General features: G+C 40.2%; 1 protein-coding gene across 1 annotated transcript in view; it reads left to right on the top strand.

Annotated features, from left to right (window-relative positions):
* Nucleotides 1-20,081, top strand: part of wnt9a (wingless-type MMTV integration site family, member 9A) — a 61,932-nt gene that overhangs the window by 21,394 nt on the left and 20,457 nt on the right. The window contains exon 3 of the mRNA XM_059974259.1: nucleotides 6,276-6,541. Within this exon, the coding sequence (XP_059830242.1) occupies nucleotides 6,276-6,541 (266 nt within the window). The remainder of the gene's footprint in view (nucleotides 1-6,275; nucleotides 6,542-20,081) is intronic.

The raw sequence follows: 20,081 nt of genomic DNA on the forward strand, positions 1-20,081 counted from the left end.
ATTGGAAACAGCATCTCTCAGGAGATTGATGGCCTTTTCAGAGCTCTGGGCAAGTGGTTCCAAGTGCAATGACCTCAATCCATTATACAGTAGACATGAACCTGTAGCCCCGAAGCTGCATTCTAATGCAAGTCAACATTGGGCAGTCTCGCTCAGGAAAAAACTCCAGGGTAGATGATGTCGGAAATTAAATATCACACTGGTGGAGTAATGGATATTTTTCTTGGCGTTGCTGCTGAGTCACATTTCTGGAACTAGCAAAGGATTTAGTGTCATTTAAAGTTGTGCTGTATAGGGGGAGGGAAACATCTAATGTGCTGTGCTAATAACTGACAGAAGGAGGACAAATTATTAGCCAGACTCTCACCTCAGAGTTTTGAGAGAAGGGACAAAGTCCTGTGTGGAAAAGGGGAATCTCATCATCCAGAGCAACAGAAGTGTCATGGGGAGGAGGAAAAGGGGAATAACAGGAAGAGAGCAGGAAAATGAGGCAAAAAGGTGTGGAGAGAAAATAACATTTAGGCGGGGAGAACGAGACAAGATTAGGCAAAAAAAAAGACCAGACTAATAAAGGATGAGACAGAAAGAGTGGAAGAGGTTGCCAAAGGGATAAAATACCAGTTAAAATGAAAAATCATGATGTCAGCAAGAAAATCTTGACACTGATCTCTGAGTTAAAATGTATTACTTTTCTCTCTGTGATAGACCTAAAGCAAGAACGAAAAGTGACACCTCAAAGGAGAGAGAGGGAGAAAAAATGATTGAAGGAAATCATTACAGTTGATAAAAAGTGTAGAAAAATAAATGGTGTTGAACCACCCTCTGTCAATTCATGTTTTGATACTGGACTTGATATCCAGAGGCCAAGGGTATATGAGAACTTAATATTTGTTTGAGTAATGATTGTATTAACTGTGAGCTGTTATGGAAACCCTACTGGCTCAGAATGTCCTTTTGGGGGCTGGATAACATTTTTCTCAGGGCAAATCACCAGTGACACTTGTATCTTGGGACTAATAGTGGATAAAAAGAATTGTGAAAGTCAAGAGTGAAATTCCTCATGTTTACAATTGTGGTGTCTCGGTCATTCTGACCTGCTTAATACTTGAGCTGACTTTAAGCAACACCAGGGACATGTGATACAGCTATAAAACTGTAAAAAAGGAGTAGGCCATTCAGCCCTTGTGGCTAGTACATGCAGAAGGAAAAAAATGAAACATATAGATGACCACAAACATGAGAAAATCTGCAGGTGCTGGAAATCCAAGGTAGAAACACAAAGTGCTGGAGGAACTCAGCAGGTCAGCCAGCATCTATGGAAATTAATAAACAGTTGATGTTTCATGCTGAGATCCTTCATCAGGACATATAGCATGTCATTCAGAGAAAGTCATGAGATGTTTAGATGGATTAGTGCAACAACATTCGTGCAAGAACAATGAACCAAGAAGCTAAGGCGTAGAACTCAACTGTTTGTTCTAATAAGACGGCAATTCAATTTGACTTATTTTTTTTTTAAATAAGAAGTTAAAATAGCATTTTTAGTCCAAGAGGACAAGTACATTTGACTGTAATTATTTTTTCCATTTTCATTTGCCTTGCCAACACAAAGGTTATGAGTTTATTACAGGACATCTGGTGTGCAGCACACTGATTTATGAGCCTAGCTGTGACTTCTACAAGCTGCACACTTCAGATAAACTCCACATATGCAATATCACCTAATTAAACAGTAAATTGCACACTCTTTGCATTCTCTTTCATAAAACATGCGGGGAAAACAGAATCTCTCACCAGAGTTGTGACTTTTTCAATATCTGAGGATAAAACAAGGCAACTGTCACAAAGTTGTCTACTGCACTGAACATGCTTATAATATCTAACTCGACCACTAACCCATGTGTTTTAAGTAGATCATTGCGTCCAGTTAAAAAACAAAACAAGGATGACTTTAATTACTCAAACAATAAAATAGCTGATAATAAGTGTGATCTTTGCCTCTTCCTTCTGTCGCCTCCCAGCTTCTCTCCTCCTCCATCCACACATCCTTCCCTCACCTGATCTCACCTATCACCTGCCACCTTGTACCTCCCTCCTATTCCCCCCACCCACCCCACTATTCTGGTTTCTTCCCCCTTCCTTTTCAGTCGTAATGAAAGGCCTCAGGTTGAAATGTCAACTGTTCATTTCCCTCCATTGATGCTACCTGACCTTCCCGAGTTCCTCCAACATTTTGTGTGTCTTCCTCAATAGTTAGGATCTCATCTTTTGTTTGGCAGTGAAGTGGTGAGAAATTCTGGTAATAAGGGAACAGTTCAGTATCCTGCTCCAGTATAGTTAGACTGAAGCCTTGGGCAGCTATTGCATGGACTAGATACAGAATAAAGCTTCCTTGATACTAAAACAAGTGGATAGAAAGATGCTGCAGGTCAGGCAACATCTGTGGAGAAGGAAACAGCATTTATGTTTTGGGTCATTCTTACGTGATGCTGTCTGAATATTTTCCTCTAATATATTCAACTTTTTATTTCAAACTTCAAATATCTCTACACTCTTAGCCAAACAATTTTTGAGGTTCTTTACAAAGATAGTGCTGTTGACAAGGCAGTTGATTTTGTCATGAAAAAAAAACAAGTGGTGTCCTTGGAGTCTAGAAAATAGAATAGGAACAGTGAACCTAATCAGACTCTCAAATTCAGTCATTTGAACTGACTTCAATGGATACCCCGGAGAGTTTATTGATTTTGTTTCTCTCAGCCATTTCTGCTACCACCTATGTCCTTTAATTTGCTTTATTTGGCTCCCAATTTTCTGTTTGCTTTATGTTATGTCATTAAAGCATTTTTGGGAACCTGCTGTAATTGGTATATACAAATGAGGGTCACGGCTCTCCACTGATCACTAGTTTTCTAGGACTGGGCTATATAAAGACAGAGCCAATCTGGTCATCAATGCCCCCGTCACTGTGCCTCTTCACAAATGTTGAGAGCAGTGCTTGCTGTACTCTTGAGACTTTTCAGTTTCCTGCACCAGCCATCTCTTGGGGCCCAAGTCAGTGAGGCTGCCAACTTAGTAACATTTCTGTACTGATCGATGAATGTTGTGGACTCATGCCCATTGGTAACTGGAAAGGGGAATACCCACATCACCTATAAGGTAGCAAAAAGGAAGAAAGAGAGAGAGACAAGCCTTTCAACTCATCAGTTTGGTCTGGATTCAAACTCGATTCTGAGAGGTGAAAAAGTGTTATATCAAATTGCAACATCTGCCTCTTCTCAATGTTGAAGGATAGCTGCTTGCTCTCCCCACTTATGCAGATATTTCAATTGTTTAATCCATATTAAAATATTCCCTTCAAATATGCACAGATTTCCCTTGCATGTTTTTGCCTTGATTTGGGAATGGCAGCCTTGAGAATCCACTTGTCCTGAGGGCCAGGAGACACCGGAAAAACTTGAAAAACAAAGAATGATCAGCAATACTAATTGAATCATATAGAAATTCCTTCCTTGTCATCTTTAATCTGCCTCGCTCAGCTGTTTTGCTATCACGTGCCTATAAATTAGATTTCATGTTGTCTAAGTGACCACGATTGTTCTCCATTCTGTCTTCAAATCCTGGCCAGCAATATCTCATTCCTTATTGGCTTGTTTGGCCACTACCTTTGAAGCCTTTGAGTTCACTTCCAGCCCTTCAATGTCCTACGTTAGAGATTTTCCACTCCAAACAATTATGACTGTAGGGCCAGGGCAAAATTTGTAGGATGTCTTGCTGGGCTATTGCTGAGTTTTGTTGGTATTATTATAACTTTATCTTATTTTGGGGCATAACTGGGAGAGGAAAATGTCATAGCAGATTAAGGACCTGTTTCAGATTTATTCAGAAGCTGACAAGAGTGTGGAACAAGCTGCTATTGGAGGTGATGGAGGCAGATTTGATTTCAACCATTTGGAGAACTGCAGTACATGAATGGGAAGGCTATTGAGGGCTATGATGCAGGTGCAGGTCCATGGGACTAGGGAAAATAATAGTCCACATGGACTAGGTAGCCTGTCTCTGCACTGTCGTGCTCTATAACTAAATGAGACGTGGACTCAATGTTTTTAAATATTCATTGTAAAGGTCAATATGCTAAAAAATGAAACATAAAGCACTCAAGTGACAGAACAAGGAACACCAGAGTACAGAATTTTCATCTTTTCCATCTAAGATGCTTAACTCAATAGATTATGTTTCAAAATCATGTTAGGGCTATGAGGCTGTGAGTGTAAATTCTTTCTTTCTATAGAATGTTGCAAGGTCTTGTATGAGTTTCGCAGGCTGCACTGTATCTTCTGCAAGTGACAGTGAAGCTTTGCCTGCTGTTAGTGTTCAGAACTTGGCACTGAGATCAAGACAGTGATTACTAAAGGGAATGGTTACTCCCCCTCTACTCACTGTGCAGAGACTTCTTCAGGTAAGTATGGTGGGAATAGAGAATCATTAGATGAATATAGATCAGGATTCATCTAATTCGCCCCTGCTACCTTTGTAGTTAGAGAAAATAATCAAAAAGTTTATGCATAATCATAGCAACCAAGATCAGTCAATTACAAACCGGATTTGGCACAAGAAAAGTCTCAATGATGGACCTTCTGAATTTGAGTTTCAAAGTCACCTGCACCTTGCAACCATGCTACATATTTTAATTTCCACTTTACCCACAAACCTTATCCTAAAAGGTTTTCTAAAGCATATCCATAAATAGCACTATCTGTTGCCACCTCTCCCCTGGGAGCATTGTTCCACAGTCCGCTCACCTTTCCCAAGAGCTGATACTAAGAGACACACACAAAGCTGGTCAGTAATAAATGTGGGTGAGTCGTTCCCTTTTAAGCAGTGCTTAATTTGAGTAGGAATGATATGTTGTTGCTGAAATGGATGTGTGTAGGTCAGTTGTAGGGGCTGGCTGATGGGGCAGTGGGATTGGCACTGGACTGCAAGGCAGATGGTCCTGGGTTCAAGCCCAGCCGGGTCCCAACTGGGCAGCAGCAGTATCTGTGTGGAAGAAAGGCTTGGCACTTCTGTATCTTGCTATGAAAACCCTATGGACCCTCTGGTCATGAGGTCACAAAGAGTCGGACATAATGACTGAACAACAAAGATAGTTGTTCAGTGCAGTGAATGTGCCACAACTACTCTTCACTATCTGGAAAGAGAGGAGCTCTGAGCTCTGAGCTCTGCCTAGAAGCACAACTACCTATACAAGTTCTGACCTTGTGTGTGGAGGAATCTACATCATTTGGTGACTCCACTAATTGCATCAGAAATCCATGCTTATCCACAATGAACTTGCTCTTGCCTTCTTTGTTGAGAAATTTCTCAATGTTTGTGTCTCAAATTTTTTCTTCCTCTGAACTGCATCCTTTAAAAATAAAGCAAATAAACTTTAATTAAATCTCATCCTATAATAAAAAGTACTTCATTAGCAGCCGATGAAGTATTTCTAAATTGCAGTTGCTGCTGTAGTGTGGGAGAGATGGCAGACAATTTGTACGTGGCAGAATTTCTTAAACATTTATCAGGTAGTTTATTTCAGTGACATCAGGCGAACTTCCCAGCTTTTCATCAAATTGCTGTCATGGGATCCTATACATACAACTGACAGGGCAGCTGGGGCATCAATTAAGTATGTGAAAAGAAAATCGAGTACTAAGAGGTGTCAGCCTAATTTCTCCTATGCTCCAGTACTCCATTACATAATTTTTTTTGAATGACAGGCCCATGGGCTCAATTTCAAATCAAACAATTCTTTGCTGTAACTATTCACCTCCCTCAGCATTTCATTAGGCTTTTAAACTATAAAACCAGAAAGTGGCCCAGTTAGCAGAGCTGCTGCCTCACAGCCCAGTGACCTGAGTTCATTCCTGATCTCCAGTGCTGTCTCGGTGAGGTTTGCACATTCTTCCTGTTTCCTCCCCTTGCTCCTGTTTCCTTTCACCTTCCAAAGATATGCTAGCTGGTGAATTAATTAGCTGCTGTAAATTGTCCCCAGTGAGTGTAGTGCTAGAATCTGGGTGCGGATGTGGTGTGTGGGGAGGGGGTTTCTACCAATGTGGGGAGATTATAATGAGGCTTCGTGTAAATATGTTGTGGATTTGATGGGCTGGAAGACTTATTTCCATGCTGCGTAACTCTAATAATTCTTGATTTTATTCTTTATCCTAATGTTCCACATTTTACACCACTGTGTGCTTCCTTGGAGAAAACATGTCTTTAATTTTCTCTGCCTATAGGTTTTAAAGAGACTGCGTTCTTGTATGCCATCTCCTCGGCTGGGCTGACTCATGCTCTGGCCAAGGCCTGCAGTGCCGGTCGCATGGAGCGGTGCACCTGTGACGAAGCTCCCGACTTGGAAAACCGGGAAGCTTGGCAGTGGGGAGGCTGTGGGGACAACCTCAAGTACAGCAATAAATTTGTCAAAGAATTCATGGGACAGAAGAAATCCAACAAAGATTTACGAGCACGTGTAGATCTGCACAATACCAATGTTGGTGTTAAGGTGAGTGGTATAAGTAAATGAATGGTTCATTTTGAAAGGAACTTTGGTCAAGGTAGTCTTGGAAACAACTCTATTACTGTTAATCCTGATCAGTTAGTAACTATCAACTCCAAGTTGCATCCAAGCCCAAATGACTACATCAGCTAGACTGACACTTCAGGGTCAAGTGGCTGAATGAGTAATACTGCTTACTAAACATCTTTCCAAGAATACGTTTAATATTGTGTATAAAGTAATTCCCAAACTAGGAAGGACAGATCCAGATGTGTAAGCTTGTGGGCCTGGAAATTTGATCACCCAGGGCTGTGTTTTTCACGTTATGTAATTGAAAAATAAGTTTACCAGGTGTGAAACGAGATGAATACCCATCTATTTTGCTTGGGATCACTCCAGAAGTTTGACAGTGTACTCTCTGGAGTGATGCAGCCTTCCCTGATATCATCTGTGCACCACAAGGACAATGAGGTTTTAATAATAGTGCTGGATTGAAACTCCCACACCACTTTTTGCCTAATGGTCTAATTTGGCATTGACTCCCTCCTTATATTCTGTTTGGGTAGTCTTCAACCTGATGGCATGAATATTGATTTCTCCTTCTAATAAATTCCTCCTGCTCTTTTCTTTGTTCTCCACTCTGACCCTTTACCTCTTCTCACCTGCCTATTACTTTCCCCTGGGTCCCCACTTCCTTACCTTTCTCCTACGGTCGACTCTCCTCTCCTATCAGATTCCTTCTTCTCCAGCTCTTGACTTTTCCCATCCACCTGGCTTCAGCTATCACCTTCCAGCTAGACTCCTTTCCCTCCACCCCAGCTTTTTAACTCTGGCATCTTCCCCTCCCCCCTCCCCCCCCACTTTCCTTCACGGCCCTGAGGAAGGGCCTCGACCCGAATCTATTCATTTCCATTGATGCTTCCTGACCTGCTGAGTTCCTCCAGCATTTTGTGTGTGTTACTGTGGATTTGAAGGATCTGCAGAATCTCTTGTGTTTATGATTGACTCTCTCCACCTCTCCAGTCTTACTCCTGACCTTATTACACACTACCGAGACCCACCTCCTGCACTCCACAAACCTCTCCTAGTCCATCTTTTCTGTTTCCTTTTCCCCCTTGAAGATCAGTTCCCCTGAATTTCCACTCCTCTCCCCCAGTGTCATTTATCTCATTTCAGAGAAGAAAAGCGAGCAGTTATTTCCATAGGAAGCAAGACGAGAACCACATACTTGTGATCGGTTGGCTTGTACAGCTTCTGATTGTGTTTCATCAGATTCTTTCAAACGTAAATCCACAAATAATTCCCAGAGCAATGCTGAAACCAACAATTCAAGGTATCTAAAATGAATGATGTGCTCCTAGAGATGACATGAAAATGAAAACAAACACAAAAATGTCTTGGCTAAATAAATCATGAACAGATAAACAAACTAATTCAGGCCAGTGGGGAATATTTCAAAAACACTGAGATTGCTGTGGTTCAATAAATAAAAACCTACATCTAGCTACTTGAGCAGCAATGGGTGGGCAATAAATGTCAGCCTTGTGAGCAATGCCCACATCCCAAACATCAAAAATAGTTTTAAAGAGTCACATTTTGAAAGGGAGTGGGTTACCGTGGAGCAAGTAGGTGAGATATACAATGGCAGAAATACTTTCCAGATCAGGTTCAGACACGTGAAGGGGCTTTGCTTTGGAGAGATTCATTAACCAGGATGATGGAAGTACTTTCTGCTCTTCTTTAAATGGCACTGAGATTTTTTTGAAATTCCTCATCCCACGGCTCTGACAACATTGAACACCTTCACTGGTGCACTACAATGCTGGCTCAGATTGTCCCTTGATTGTGGCTGCAATTCAGAAACTATTGACTCTAAGTCAAGACTGTTACCAGCTGAACCTTCCTGTTGTTAATATCAGGATTCTGCATTAAGACTGGCGAAAAGGCACAAACACCATTACTGGATTTCTTTAAGGAGATATTCTTGCTTTTATTATATTCCGGAAGAATGAAATGGTTCCTTTGAAATGTCACACAAAAGGGCATTGGCACCATGCACAGGAAATGGGGGCCCTGTGTCCAGGAGTGTGCCTGCACCATCACATCAGTCTGAAAACAGGCTGCCAGGCGCTTTCTAGGAAGATTTTCTGGACTGCACAAGCCCATCTTTAAGCAGGAGGATGCATGGCCACTCCTGGATTTCCACATCACCACGGGACTTTGCAGTATGCAGCTGACTTCAATAAAGCCCATGAGTTGCCAAGCCATGTGCCTTTGTAGCAGAAGAGAATCTAATACAGCTTTTAAGATTTATTTAAATGTTAGTGTGGGACTTGTAAAGAGCCCACTCTGAAGTAGAAATGCATTAAGCTAGGCAGGGGAAAAAAGCAAAGGGAATGGTTCCAGCTTTCACTTTGGTCTGAATTCTTTCGAGCTGTTTGTTCCCAATGTTGTAGGTTCTTCCATTACAACCACAGCTTCAGACATATACTTTCCACTCAGTCCCTGTGCAGTATGTAGGTCACCTGTCGAATTTTCTGCCTCCCCTTGTGCAAAAATTCTTTCAGCTCAATATCACCTCCTCCCTCTCCCTCTTTACCAAATGCCAGGCCACCCACACAGGCAGCAAATCAGAGACCAGGTGCACTCATATATTGACAGCCATGGCAAACAGCAACATGGGTGGACGGAACATTTTAAAGTTGTGATATACAAAACTAAGAGCTGGGATGAAGGCATTATTGGAATAAATAACCTAAGTCTTAGTGCTGAGATTTTAGTGGCAAAATAGAGCCAACCACAGATCTCTACTGCACATGCAGGAAGATAGGAAAGCCATTCGGCCTTTGACACTTGGCACTGAACAGACTTTCTCAGGAGCATCTTAATCGGCTGCCGCTGGAAGTATGTACCATATGAAAACATTCTATCCTAAGAGTGGATAAGTGCGAGTTAAAAATGAATGTATTTTGCAATTCAAGGGGCAACGCTTTTATAACTAAGCATTGTGGAAATACATTTACCTTCACTTTGCTTCTCGTGCTGTAGAGGCCTTCAGGGCGATCATTTAAAATTTGCCTCTTGTTTCTTTGAATATAGAAATCAGGGACCAATGGCTGTTTGGCATGCAGATCAGATATTGCCTTAATCTAAGCACTCCAGGTCCTGGACTTAGACATGAGGAGGAAGTTATTTAGCCTTGGCAAGTTAAATCTGTGGAGTTCATTGCCACAGATGGTTGCGGAGGACAACTCTTTAGGTATATTTTAAGAGGAGGTTGATATGTTCTTGATTAGAAGGGACATCAAAGGTCACAAGGAGAAGGCAGGAGAGTGGAGTTGAGAAGGAAGATTAATAACGCATGACTGAATAGCAGAGCGGGCTTGATGGACCAAATTCTGCTCCTATGTCTTATCGTTTTGTGGTATCCAGAATTACCCAGTGCACATTCAATACAATAAGTTGTCATTAAAAGTAAATTTTTTAAAACACTTAATTACCTGACTTTAACATACCTCTTATTTACTGTCACTGGGTTAAAGTCTTGAAAACCTTTACCCAAATAGCATCTTGAATAAATCTTCACTGCAGGGACTGGAACAGTTCCAAACAGGGCTTAGCAGCACTGAGAGTTAAAAATAAACAAAAAGAAATGAAGAGTCAAGGGGAGCAGAAGTTCTAGTCCTGAAATTGCAGTTACAATAAAATACCTTGCACTGCTGGCACCGTCCCATCTCACCCTGGACTGGTGCTCTCTGCCGATGAAGAACTAATCGCAGGGTTGCCGTTCTGTAGCAGATGCATGAAATGGGCCCTATTGTCTCTGCTGCAAGTTATGTGGCTAGGAAGACAGATTTAAACTAAATGCTCTTCCATTTGCTAGAGGCTTTATGTATAGTGATGGAAATGTTGACTAATCATGCATTCTATCTCTACTGGGTGAGGGGTGGGTCCAGTTTCCAGGCTCTTGATACTCACAAGACTCATCATCATCATTATGTGCCATGTCGTATGACATAAGCGATCGTAGTCTCTTGACCATGATCGCTCTTGGCAATTTTTTCTAGTGTATCACTTGCAGGTATATGTACAAAATCACTGGATGATTTGGGGGTCTGCTCTAGGCTAATAACCTGCTGTGATTTACTGCTAAATTTCAAATTGACAACTGAACTCAGGATGCACCTGTAAAAGCAATTAGACTTCACAGTGGCAACAAGCCTGGCTCCATTTTGGCATCAAGGAATCTTACATGTTGCAATATTCTTGCCCACACAAAGCAGGGAATCTTCAAGGATTACGTAAAGTAACAACATAGGATATCTAATAAAGGGATATAGTGCAGACTAGAGCAGGTGGGGAGTGCAACACAAAGGGTGCTTGCTTCAACTAGTGCCCTGTTTCATGGGATGAGTGGCCATTCTATGTGCTGGAATATTTTTAAATTGCTGATATGGACTTTTCACACTGGCAAAAGTTCTGAAGCTTTATTTTGCTTATTTCTCAGGAAGGTTGGTTCTGATGAGCTTTTTAGTTATTCTAGAAATATATCTTGTGATGTTTACATTTAAAAAAAAAATGAGCACATATGACTCCAATAAAACCTGAGTCATGTAATTGTTTGTTTCATTATGTACCGATAAATGGTAATGTCTTCCAGAATTCCTAAATCACAACTACAGCAAAAGAGGGTGGATGATTTGGTCATAAAGTTGAGTAAGTCTATAAGGTATTCTCCATCATAAAGTTACTTATGGCTACCCTAACTGTCTACATCACAACCTGGTATGGCAACACCAATGCCTTTGAATCGAAAATCCTACAAATGGTAGTCGATTCGACCCAGTGCATCCTTCGCAACCACTGAGCACATCTATATGAAACACTGTCGTAGGAAAGCAGCCACCATGATCAGAGATCCCCATCACCCAGGTCATGCTCTTTTCTTGCTGCTGCTATCATGTAGAAGGTATAAGAAGCTCGGGACTTGCACCACCAAGTTCAAGAACAGATACTGCCCCTCAACCACCAGGCTCTTGAACAAAAAGGGATAACTTCACCCTCAAGCACAAATAATGATCTTGCCTTTATGGACTCTTTTTCTCATTATCTCATATTCTCATTATTTATTGCTATTTATTTATATTTATATTTGCCCAGTTGTCTTCTGTACTGTGGTCGATCTTTCATTGATCCTGTTATAGTTACTATACTACAGATTTACTGAGCATGCCCACAAGGTTGTATATGGTGACATACATATAATTTGATAATAAATTTGTTTTGAGCCTTGAACATTGTCTTACTGACAATACCCATCCGGTGGATATCCAACCCCTGACTTTGAAGTCATATTGATGTGCTGCTCCAGGACTTCAATGCAAACCCTTCTTCCCTCTCCAACCTCTATCACTTACCATTATAGTGGCATTCATCAGAGTCAGAAAAGCAATTCTGGGGTGGTGTTAATTTTGGTCCCTAGCCATTAGGATGCCATTTTTTCCTATCTTTATGGATTTTAACCTGAAAGCCCTTGTCCATTCTGTATAAATTTACTGTTAGACAAGCTCCCCCTTTCCAATTTCACCCCCAACCGCATCCCCATGTCAAAAATATATTCACTTTTCTTTCCTCTCTGCTTAGGCAGATGTTAAAGATCTATTGATAAACTGAAAGTACAGCAGAGAGTTTCCTCAGAATATCTGCCAAAACAGACTAGCGAGTCATTGCTTTACCCTTCGTGGAATCTAGAGAATTATTAGCTCTTTGTGCCCAAGAAAGCTGAGATTTTTCTTGGAGCTGTCTTCATTTTGTGGCTCTTCCTACACACTAGAAGTATGATGGAGTTGTAAATGTTTGGAGTGCTCTCAGCTTGGGAAATTCCAGGCCCAGTAACAGCCCATTCTTAATTGTGAAGCACTTTGAGGTTTGATTCTGTTTTACAACTTCAGATTCTTTCATGGCATATAAAGTTTTTCTAATGTCATTAGTCAGAGAGCAGGAAACTGGCCATTCAACCCACAGCACTATGCTGATCATCAATTACCCATCTTTACTAATTCAACTTAATAATGCTTGGTTCACAGTCATCAATACCCTAATTGCTTATAAATGCTTTGAGAGTGCCTACCTCCAGCATGTACTCAGGCAAGTGTTTCAGACCCCAGCCATACCCAGGGCAAAAATTTCCTCCTCAATTTCACTCTACATCTTTTACCCCTTTATTATAAACAGTTTCAAGCACCTCATTGCTAACTAGCTTAACATTAGGAGATAATGAGTTGCAAAATTCAAGAAGGAACTACTTGATATTCAGCATAAGAGCCCAGAAGGAGATTTTTAAAATAGTTGTTGGCGTAGAAGTGGTATAAAATCAGTAGCCACTAAATTTAGATTTTTCCTTTTAACTGGTGCTTGATCCATGATGTCAGCTTTACACAAAATAAAAATCTACCACTGGAAGTTGTTCCTGTCAGTGAGACTGAATCCTCGTATGACTCTTCTACCAATGCCTTCCCTCGCAAACATTCCCTACGTTAATGAAAAGTGAACTTCTCTCCCTGCTTTCCATGAAACAAAACATTAAGTAATTCTATCAATACTCTGATTTGAATTGAATGATTAAGTGTTTTTGAAGACAGAGTTTTAACTTTAGGATGAGCCAGCAATGCTTTCTTCCAGTCGTTATGTTCTTTTGTTTGCTTTTAGTGTTTGGCTTGGAACTGAACCCAGGTCTTGGATATGAAAGGAAAATGGAGTAAATTTTTGTTTCTGCTGTGTTGGTATAGGGCTTTATGTACATTGGGAATTCAAAAACAAAAAAAAACCTAAATTCTAATATGCATTTCCAGTGTATAAATCCTCCCAGTAGAAGAACATGTAGTCCACCATTTTATCATACAACAGCTGCAAAGTTCCTTTTCTGGGTCCAGGATCTTGCTTCAGCCAACTTAATTCAGACCATATTATGATTTATTTTCCAACCAAAGATGCCCTTAGGTCAAAGCTGGTAGAATGAAAACAAATGAGCAATCTGACTGGGTTTTGGCCAATCCTGGACAAGAGGTTAGTGTGGGCTGGCAGGGCAGAGTTGAAGAAAACAGGGCAATAAACTTACATCTGGAGTACACATAACCAGTACTAGATTGCAACTGGATATGAATTTCGTGTTTCTTCAGACTGGCAATTCCCAGTTTATTGAGCACAAATTCTTCTCTGCTACATTGAAAATTTGCTTTAGCGCTCTTGGTAGAAAGAAAGCACCTGTGTTTATATATTATCTTCCAAGTCCTCAGAATGTCACTGTGCACTCCACAAGCAATGATGTTTGTTGTACTGCATGGGAAAGTGGCAGGCATTATGTGAATGTCAAAGAGCAAAGAATGAGTACTGGATTGTTTGGTGCTATTTAGGGGCAGGATATCGATTCCACAACCCAGAGCCTCCAACAGCTCTTGATGGGAAAGTCAGGGCTTCAGCTAGAGTGCAAGATCAGAGGTTTCATGGATTTCAACTGATTATCAGGCAAATCAATCCTGAGTCTTAAAGGGGTCCTGGAAGGTCCTGATAACCTGGTGTTAATGGAAGCTAGAGGTTTAGATGCGAGGTTAGCATGAAAAGAGTGATAATAAGTAAACGTGGACGCAGATGCATGCCAAAAAGAAAACAGCCAGTGTATAAAGTTCATCTTTCAATGCAAGAATGTTCATTTTTCTTCAATGAGGACCTACTAACTGGTTGCAGTACTTTTAAAGGAGATCATTAACAATCAGGCATTTTCCTGTTTTTCATTAAATTAGTATTCTACACCCCTCCCCTTTCCATCAGTTACATGTTGCATTCAGCAACTTGGAGTGGGGCATTTCATGGACCTGGGTTCTGGCAGTTTTGGAGATCAGCCCATGTCCCACCTTTCTATATGTCTGCCAAGCCAGTTGACTTCCTTCCTCTTCCAAGGCACTAGCTCATTCTAACACCATTAGCTCAATCAGTATGCTTCCTTCACATGGGAACCCAGACAGTGAGGGTCAACAGGCTATTTTCTAATGGAAGACATCAGAGCCAACCCAACCCTTCCCATTACATGTCCACACCTACTAGCTGGGGATACTGGATATTAATCAGAGAAAGGAAGCATGCTGATTTTTTTCTCTTCCTCAGACTGGAAGACTGGAGCCATTTATAAAATTCAGTCTGCTGCTTCTCAGCCAATTTATCACAAGCTGAGAATTGAACCTGTCATCCTCTTGGTTTATACCCTTCTCTCTTGCTTTAGTTACCTTCAAGTGCAAATATTCTAATGTTCTCATGGCAGGCATATCATCTCTTGCTGCTGATAAACTTGAAATGATACAATGCTCTGTAAACCAAATCCAAATTCTATGAATTCCTAACCCATATCAAATCTTGTTCATTCACCTGTCTCGATGAGCCTAATTACCTCCTGGCCAATCAACATTTCAAAATACTAAGAACCCATTCAAATCACATTGACAGCCTTTTTACCATTCAGTGTGTCACCTCTGATTCCTCTCAAGAATCAGAGATGCTTTTATTCTCCCCTATTGTGTTTTCATTGGTAGCCATGCCGTTGGTATCTAAACTATAAACTCCTAAGTTCTTTCTCAAAACTCTCCAGCTTTGTAAAGGTCATCTCCTTGACTAAGCACTTCCTTCTTTGGCTTGTGTGTTGTCTCTTATCCTGGTGTGAACTCTTCAGAATATTTTTCCTGTGCTTTAAAAGCACCTTATTTATTGTATCATTCAATAAAAGAAGAACTCAGACCATCGTCCTTTTACTTCATCATCACATATATAATCGGTGCACTGTTGAATCCCATGGTCAGATACAGTGAGTGATGATATTACTCTAAACACTTTACTTGCATCTTCATTAGGTTCCTTTGTCCACTACGTAAATGAATTCATCTGTCCCCTATTTTAAATAATCTCTTCAAGAATGATGGGTAGCGAAGATACAACGTTATCTCTATTATTAACTCTAAACTCTTGAATATCTTCTCTTGAATCTAATTATTTTGACTAATCTCACTGGGAGATTAAATCCACTTCATTCACCCCATTGCTTGGCTTCAGTCAATGCCTCTCCTGTTAGTGTTAGTGTGGTAATCAAAAGGTTGGAAGTTGCAGTCAGAAGGTCAGAGGTTCCAGTCCTACTTCAATTCTTTGAAACTGCAATCTTAGTTGATACTTCAGCTGGCTACTGTGGGACTGCTGCACTGCCAGAAGTGCTTCAGCTTAGCTGAGATGTTAAACTGAAAAGGTTAATACCCATAACACTAGAGGAACTCAGCAGATCAGGCAACATCTACTGATAGGAATAAACAGTTGGATTTGCCTGCTTGTTTGATTCTTTGAAGCACAGTAACTTTTTAAATGTAACCAGATTCTGTTGCATATGGTCCTTATTTCAAGGTTCTATAATGATCTTAAGTTGAGAAAGCAAGCTCTTTCTCTTTCACTTTATTAAATGGCCTTATTTATTTATCTCATTGGCATCGGTGGGACTTTATTGCTTTGTAAAGTGCGCACTCTTCCGAGATGTTTTGGTGGCTCTGAAGCATTTTGCCACAGCCCAAGCTTGTACGAGTTGCCATAGAAATGCATTTTTATTTATTAAGAAAAGAGATGAAGTGGAAACCATTTGCTTTATTTAATGCAAGTCTTACTAATTGCACTATAGAATTCACTGAGGGAGTTAATTTCATCATAGAATACTGGGAAAGAAAGCCCACACCAAGCAGTTTAAAGGAGAATTCCACATGTTGAATTTTGGTTTGAGACAATTAATTATTCAGACACTCAACATCTGTTAAGAGGAAAACATTCCAGACCTATGTTACTTGTAGTAAAGTCACGATCTAAACATGCCAACATGCAAATTGCCCATTGTATACACCCTTCATCCAGACCAATGCAATCTTGCTCAAGACATTACTCCTCATTCACAGACTAATAAACTGTGGAGTCATCTATTAGCTGCTTATACCCTATACTCCACCCAATGCAAATAGCCCTTTATGTGCTCACTTTATTTCCTTTATTACACATAAAAAAGAACTTTAATTTATATAGGCCACCCAAAGTATAACTTCATAGCCAGAAAAGTTCATTTTATGTAATGTCTTTGCTCTCCTAATGTAGGGAAAGTAGGTGCCAGGACTCAGAGCAAACTGAGATAAAATGTATCTGTTTATCTGTCAAGCAATTAGTTGAGAAGTTGACATTGATTACTGATTTTGCATATTGTACTAACATTATTGACTGTAGCAACATACAAAATGCTGGTAACTCAGCAGGTTAGGCAGCTTCTTTGGAGGGAGATAGACTGTTGACTTTTTTTGTGTGTGCGCCGAGATCTTCTTCAGGACTGGAAAGAAATGGGGGAGATAGCCAATAGAAAAGGGTGTGGGGAGGGGGTGGAGCAAGAGCTGGTAGGTGACAGATGAATTCAAGTGAGAGGGGGCAAGTAGGCATGTGTGTCTCCATTATTGTCCCTGTGCTGTCTGGATTAATGGAACAGTTAGCTAATTGAGATGGAAGTTATATAACTACAGTTTCTAGTTTTATTTCCCTCCCCATATCCAATTTGATCCTCATTATTTCATAGTTCCTCTGGCTCATTTGGTATTGAGTCATATTAACCAAAATTCTTTAGAGCTTTTATAAGACATTAGTTTGCTACAACTGGAATATTATGTTCAGTTCTATGTGTCACACTTCAGGAAAAAGTAAAGTTTCTAGGTACAGAAGAAAATTACCAAAAGGATTCTAGTGAAGAAGTACCTCTGTGGATAGAATGGTGAATCTGTTATCCAAGATACAGATAATTGTGAGGCATTGTTAGATAGAAATGTTTAAAATCATGACTGATAAACTGAGCTCCCCTTGGTCAAGAACCCTAAGGGGCGAGGATAATTGGCAAAAGAACCAAAAGAGAAAAAAGTAGATATGGATATGGAGTAATTGCCAGGGATAATGATGAAGCAGATTCAACTGTATTGCTAGATAAGTATCTGAAAGGAAGGAATTTGTAGGGCAACAGGGAGAGGGTGGGGGAACTGGGACCAGCTGAAGTCTTATCCAGAGCCAATATGGACTGTATGAGACAAATTATCTTCGTCAATGGTGCAACCGTTCTATGAAGATCCCAGGTTGGATGTCAGCCTCTGGCAAGTTAGCTGATCAATGCTACGTGGAAACAATCTTTGGACTCATGGTCTCTATCTTGGAAGTTGAATGCAGGTGATTTAGCTTACCTATAATCACCTCCACATGGAAGAACTTGTTATATATAGCTATCCATACTTACAGGAAAAATGATGAGAAAGCACTCCAATGTGATTGGATCTTCAGCTGTTCATGATAAATGGGGAGGGGAAATTTTTTTTAATAATCATTTTTGCTTTGCAATGTGCCCAGTTAAACCTAGTGCAAGATCAGGAAATTGACGAGCTTTTCTAGTACTGAAGGTACCGCTCACCATTCTTGAACCTCAGACTGTAATTGATGTTACCTTCATATAGCTGGCAGTCCTTACATGTACCTATTCTGCTGTTGTTGGCAGAGAAGCAGTTTGGAATAGTGGCCTATCACCTGCCCAGGTTGGGCTGAAGCCCAGTCCAGGAGGAAGGGAATGAAAGTCATTCTCTCCAACTCTGTTAAGTAGCTGTTGGGATATCATTAAAGATTGAACTCTATTATTACAAATGCTTAAATTCATAATTTAAAATTTCCCTGAACTCATGGTCTTTATTGTCATGTAGTCATTTTTTCAGTGTAAAGCTTTGCCATTAGAAGTCATTGATAGAAAATTTTTAGTCTTAGTAATCTCAGATTTGTATTCCTAATGAGGCAAAATTGCATGGCAGGTACGTGATTTGATGCTGGGGTAAATAGAAGTAAATGAAACACACAGCTTAGTATTAGAAGAAAACATTAAATCACAGCTTGTTTATGTTCATTTTTTATTCTGCTGCTGTGTTGGTAACAATTCTACAGAATGTCTGTAAATAAATGCTCTATTGTTGGTTACTTATAGAAGTGTGAATATGTTGGAAAACAGGAGAGTTGATATTCTTGTTTAGGTGAAATGCCCAAAGGTGGCTGCAGTGTAGCAGTTTTGTTACCCAGCTTGTAAACCAATGATTGAGAGTAAAACTTCAGAAAATGAAATTTAAATCTTACCACGAAAATTTAGGATTTTGAATTACAACAAAATTAATTTTGAAAGATCATAACTCGAGAAATGTGATCATAGAGCAGTACAGCAAGACACAGCTGTTTTGGCCCATCCAATCCATGCCAAACTATTACTCTGCTTAGTCCCATCAACCTGTACCTGGACCGTGGACCTCCATCCCTATAGTATATTCATGAAGATGGCTCACTGGTGTTCTTATAGGAAAGAAAGACAAGAGGTTATTATACAAAAGGCACTTGGTGTCTCATAATAACAAGTAACTTTGTTCAAAGTGCAATAAAAGAATGCTAGAATGGTGCAATTTAATATATGTCTAATTATTCATTTTTAAAATATTGATTTTTAATATACTCCTCCTACTGCTGAGAAATGATGTGGACCAAATCAATTAAATCACCTGTTAGATGTCTTCTGATTTTCACTTCATTTGATAGCTGAAGAGCTTTTCAATGGACTTAACAAATCCACATAGAACCATTTCAAAAGCAGCAGACAATTGTTCCAGAGTTCTAACCAGCATTCACTCTTAAGTTATCATCACTAAAACAAATGTTTTACCATTATCTCATTGCCATTTTGAAGGTCCTGTTGTGTGCTGTCTTACTTTCTGCAGTACAATACTATGCTACAAATGTACAAGGCATGCATAGTACCATATAAAGACATTCATATTCAAAAATGAAAAATGTATATCCCTGAGAAGGAATGGCTATTTAAATTGTACATTTTATCACCACACACCCAACCCCTCCCCTCTTTTGCCTCATATGATATTACAGCCAATGAAGTCATTCTGACATCAGAGCAATTAGGACATGCAGAACCTTCCATTGAAAAGTACAGCACACATCACATAGATTTCTTTTTTATGATGTTTGTCTGGGAAAAAATACATTGGCTGGAACAACAGCGAAAACTCACCTGCTTCTTTTGGGACATTATACTCATGAGAATGGGGATTTGTTTTCTCCATCTAAGGGAAAGTATTTTGGAGCGCCTTTCTAAAGCAAGATACTGCAGACAGAGGGATCTTGAAATGACATGAAATGGCCAAATAATTGGATTACTTAGCACCAGAGTAATCCAATTGACGGTAGTGAGCCTGTGCATCAGCTGACCTCTCAGGGAAGTGAATGGACGAGAGTACAATTATCCACTGACACTCAGATTCTGCCTCCCGAGTGAAGCTGAACTATCTGACAGATTTCAGGCTATGAGATCTTCTTTCACTCCTCTGTTTGGAGTCTGCTAGAATTCTGCACATAAGGATGGGATAGATGAGCTGCTGTAATGGAGGAGGTGTGAGCACCCACATACTCTCGG

Source organism: Hypanus sabinus, chromosome 1 (genome assembly GCF_030144855.1).
Source record: "Hypanus sabinus isolate sHypSab1 chromosome 1, sHypSab1.hap1, whole genome shotgun sequence".
Taxonomy (NCBI): Eukaryota; Metazoa; Chordata; class Chondrichthyes; order Myliobatiformes; family Dasyatidae; genus Hypanus; species Hypanus sabinus.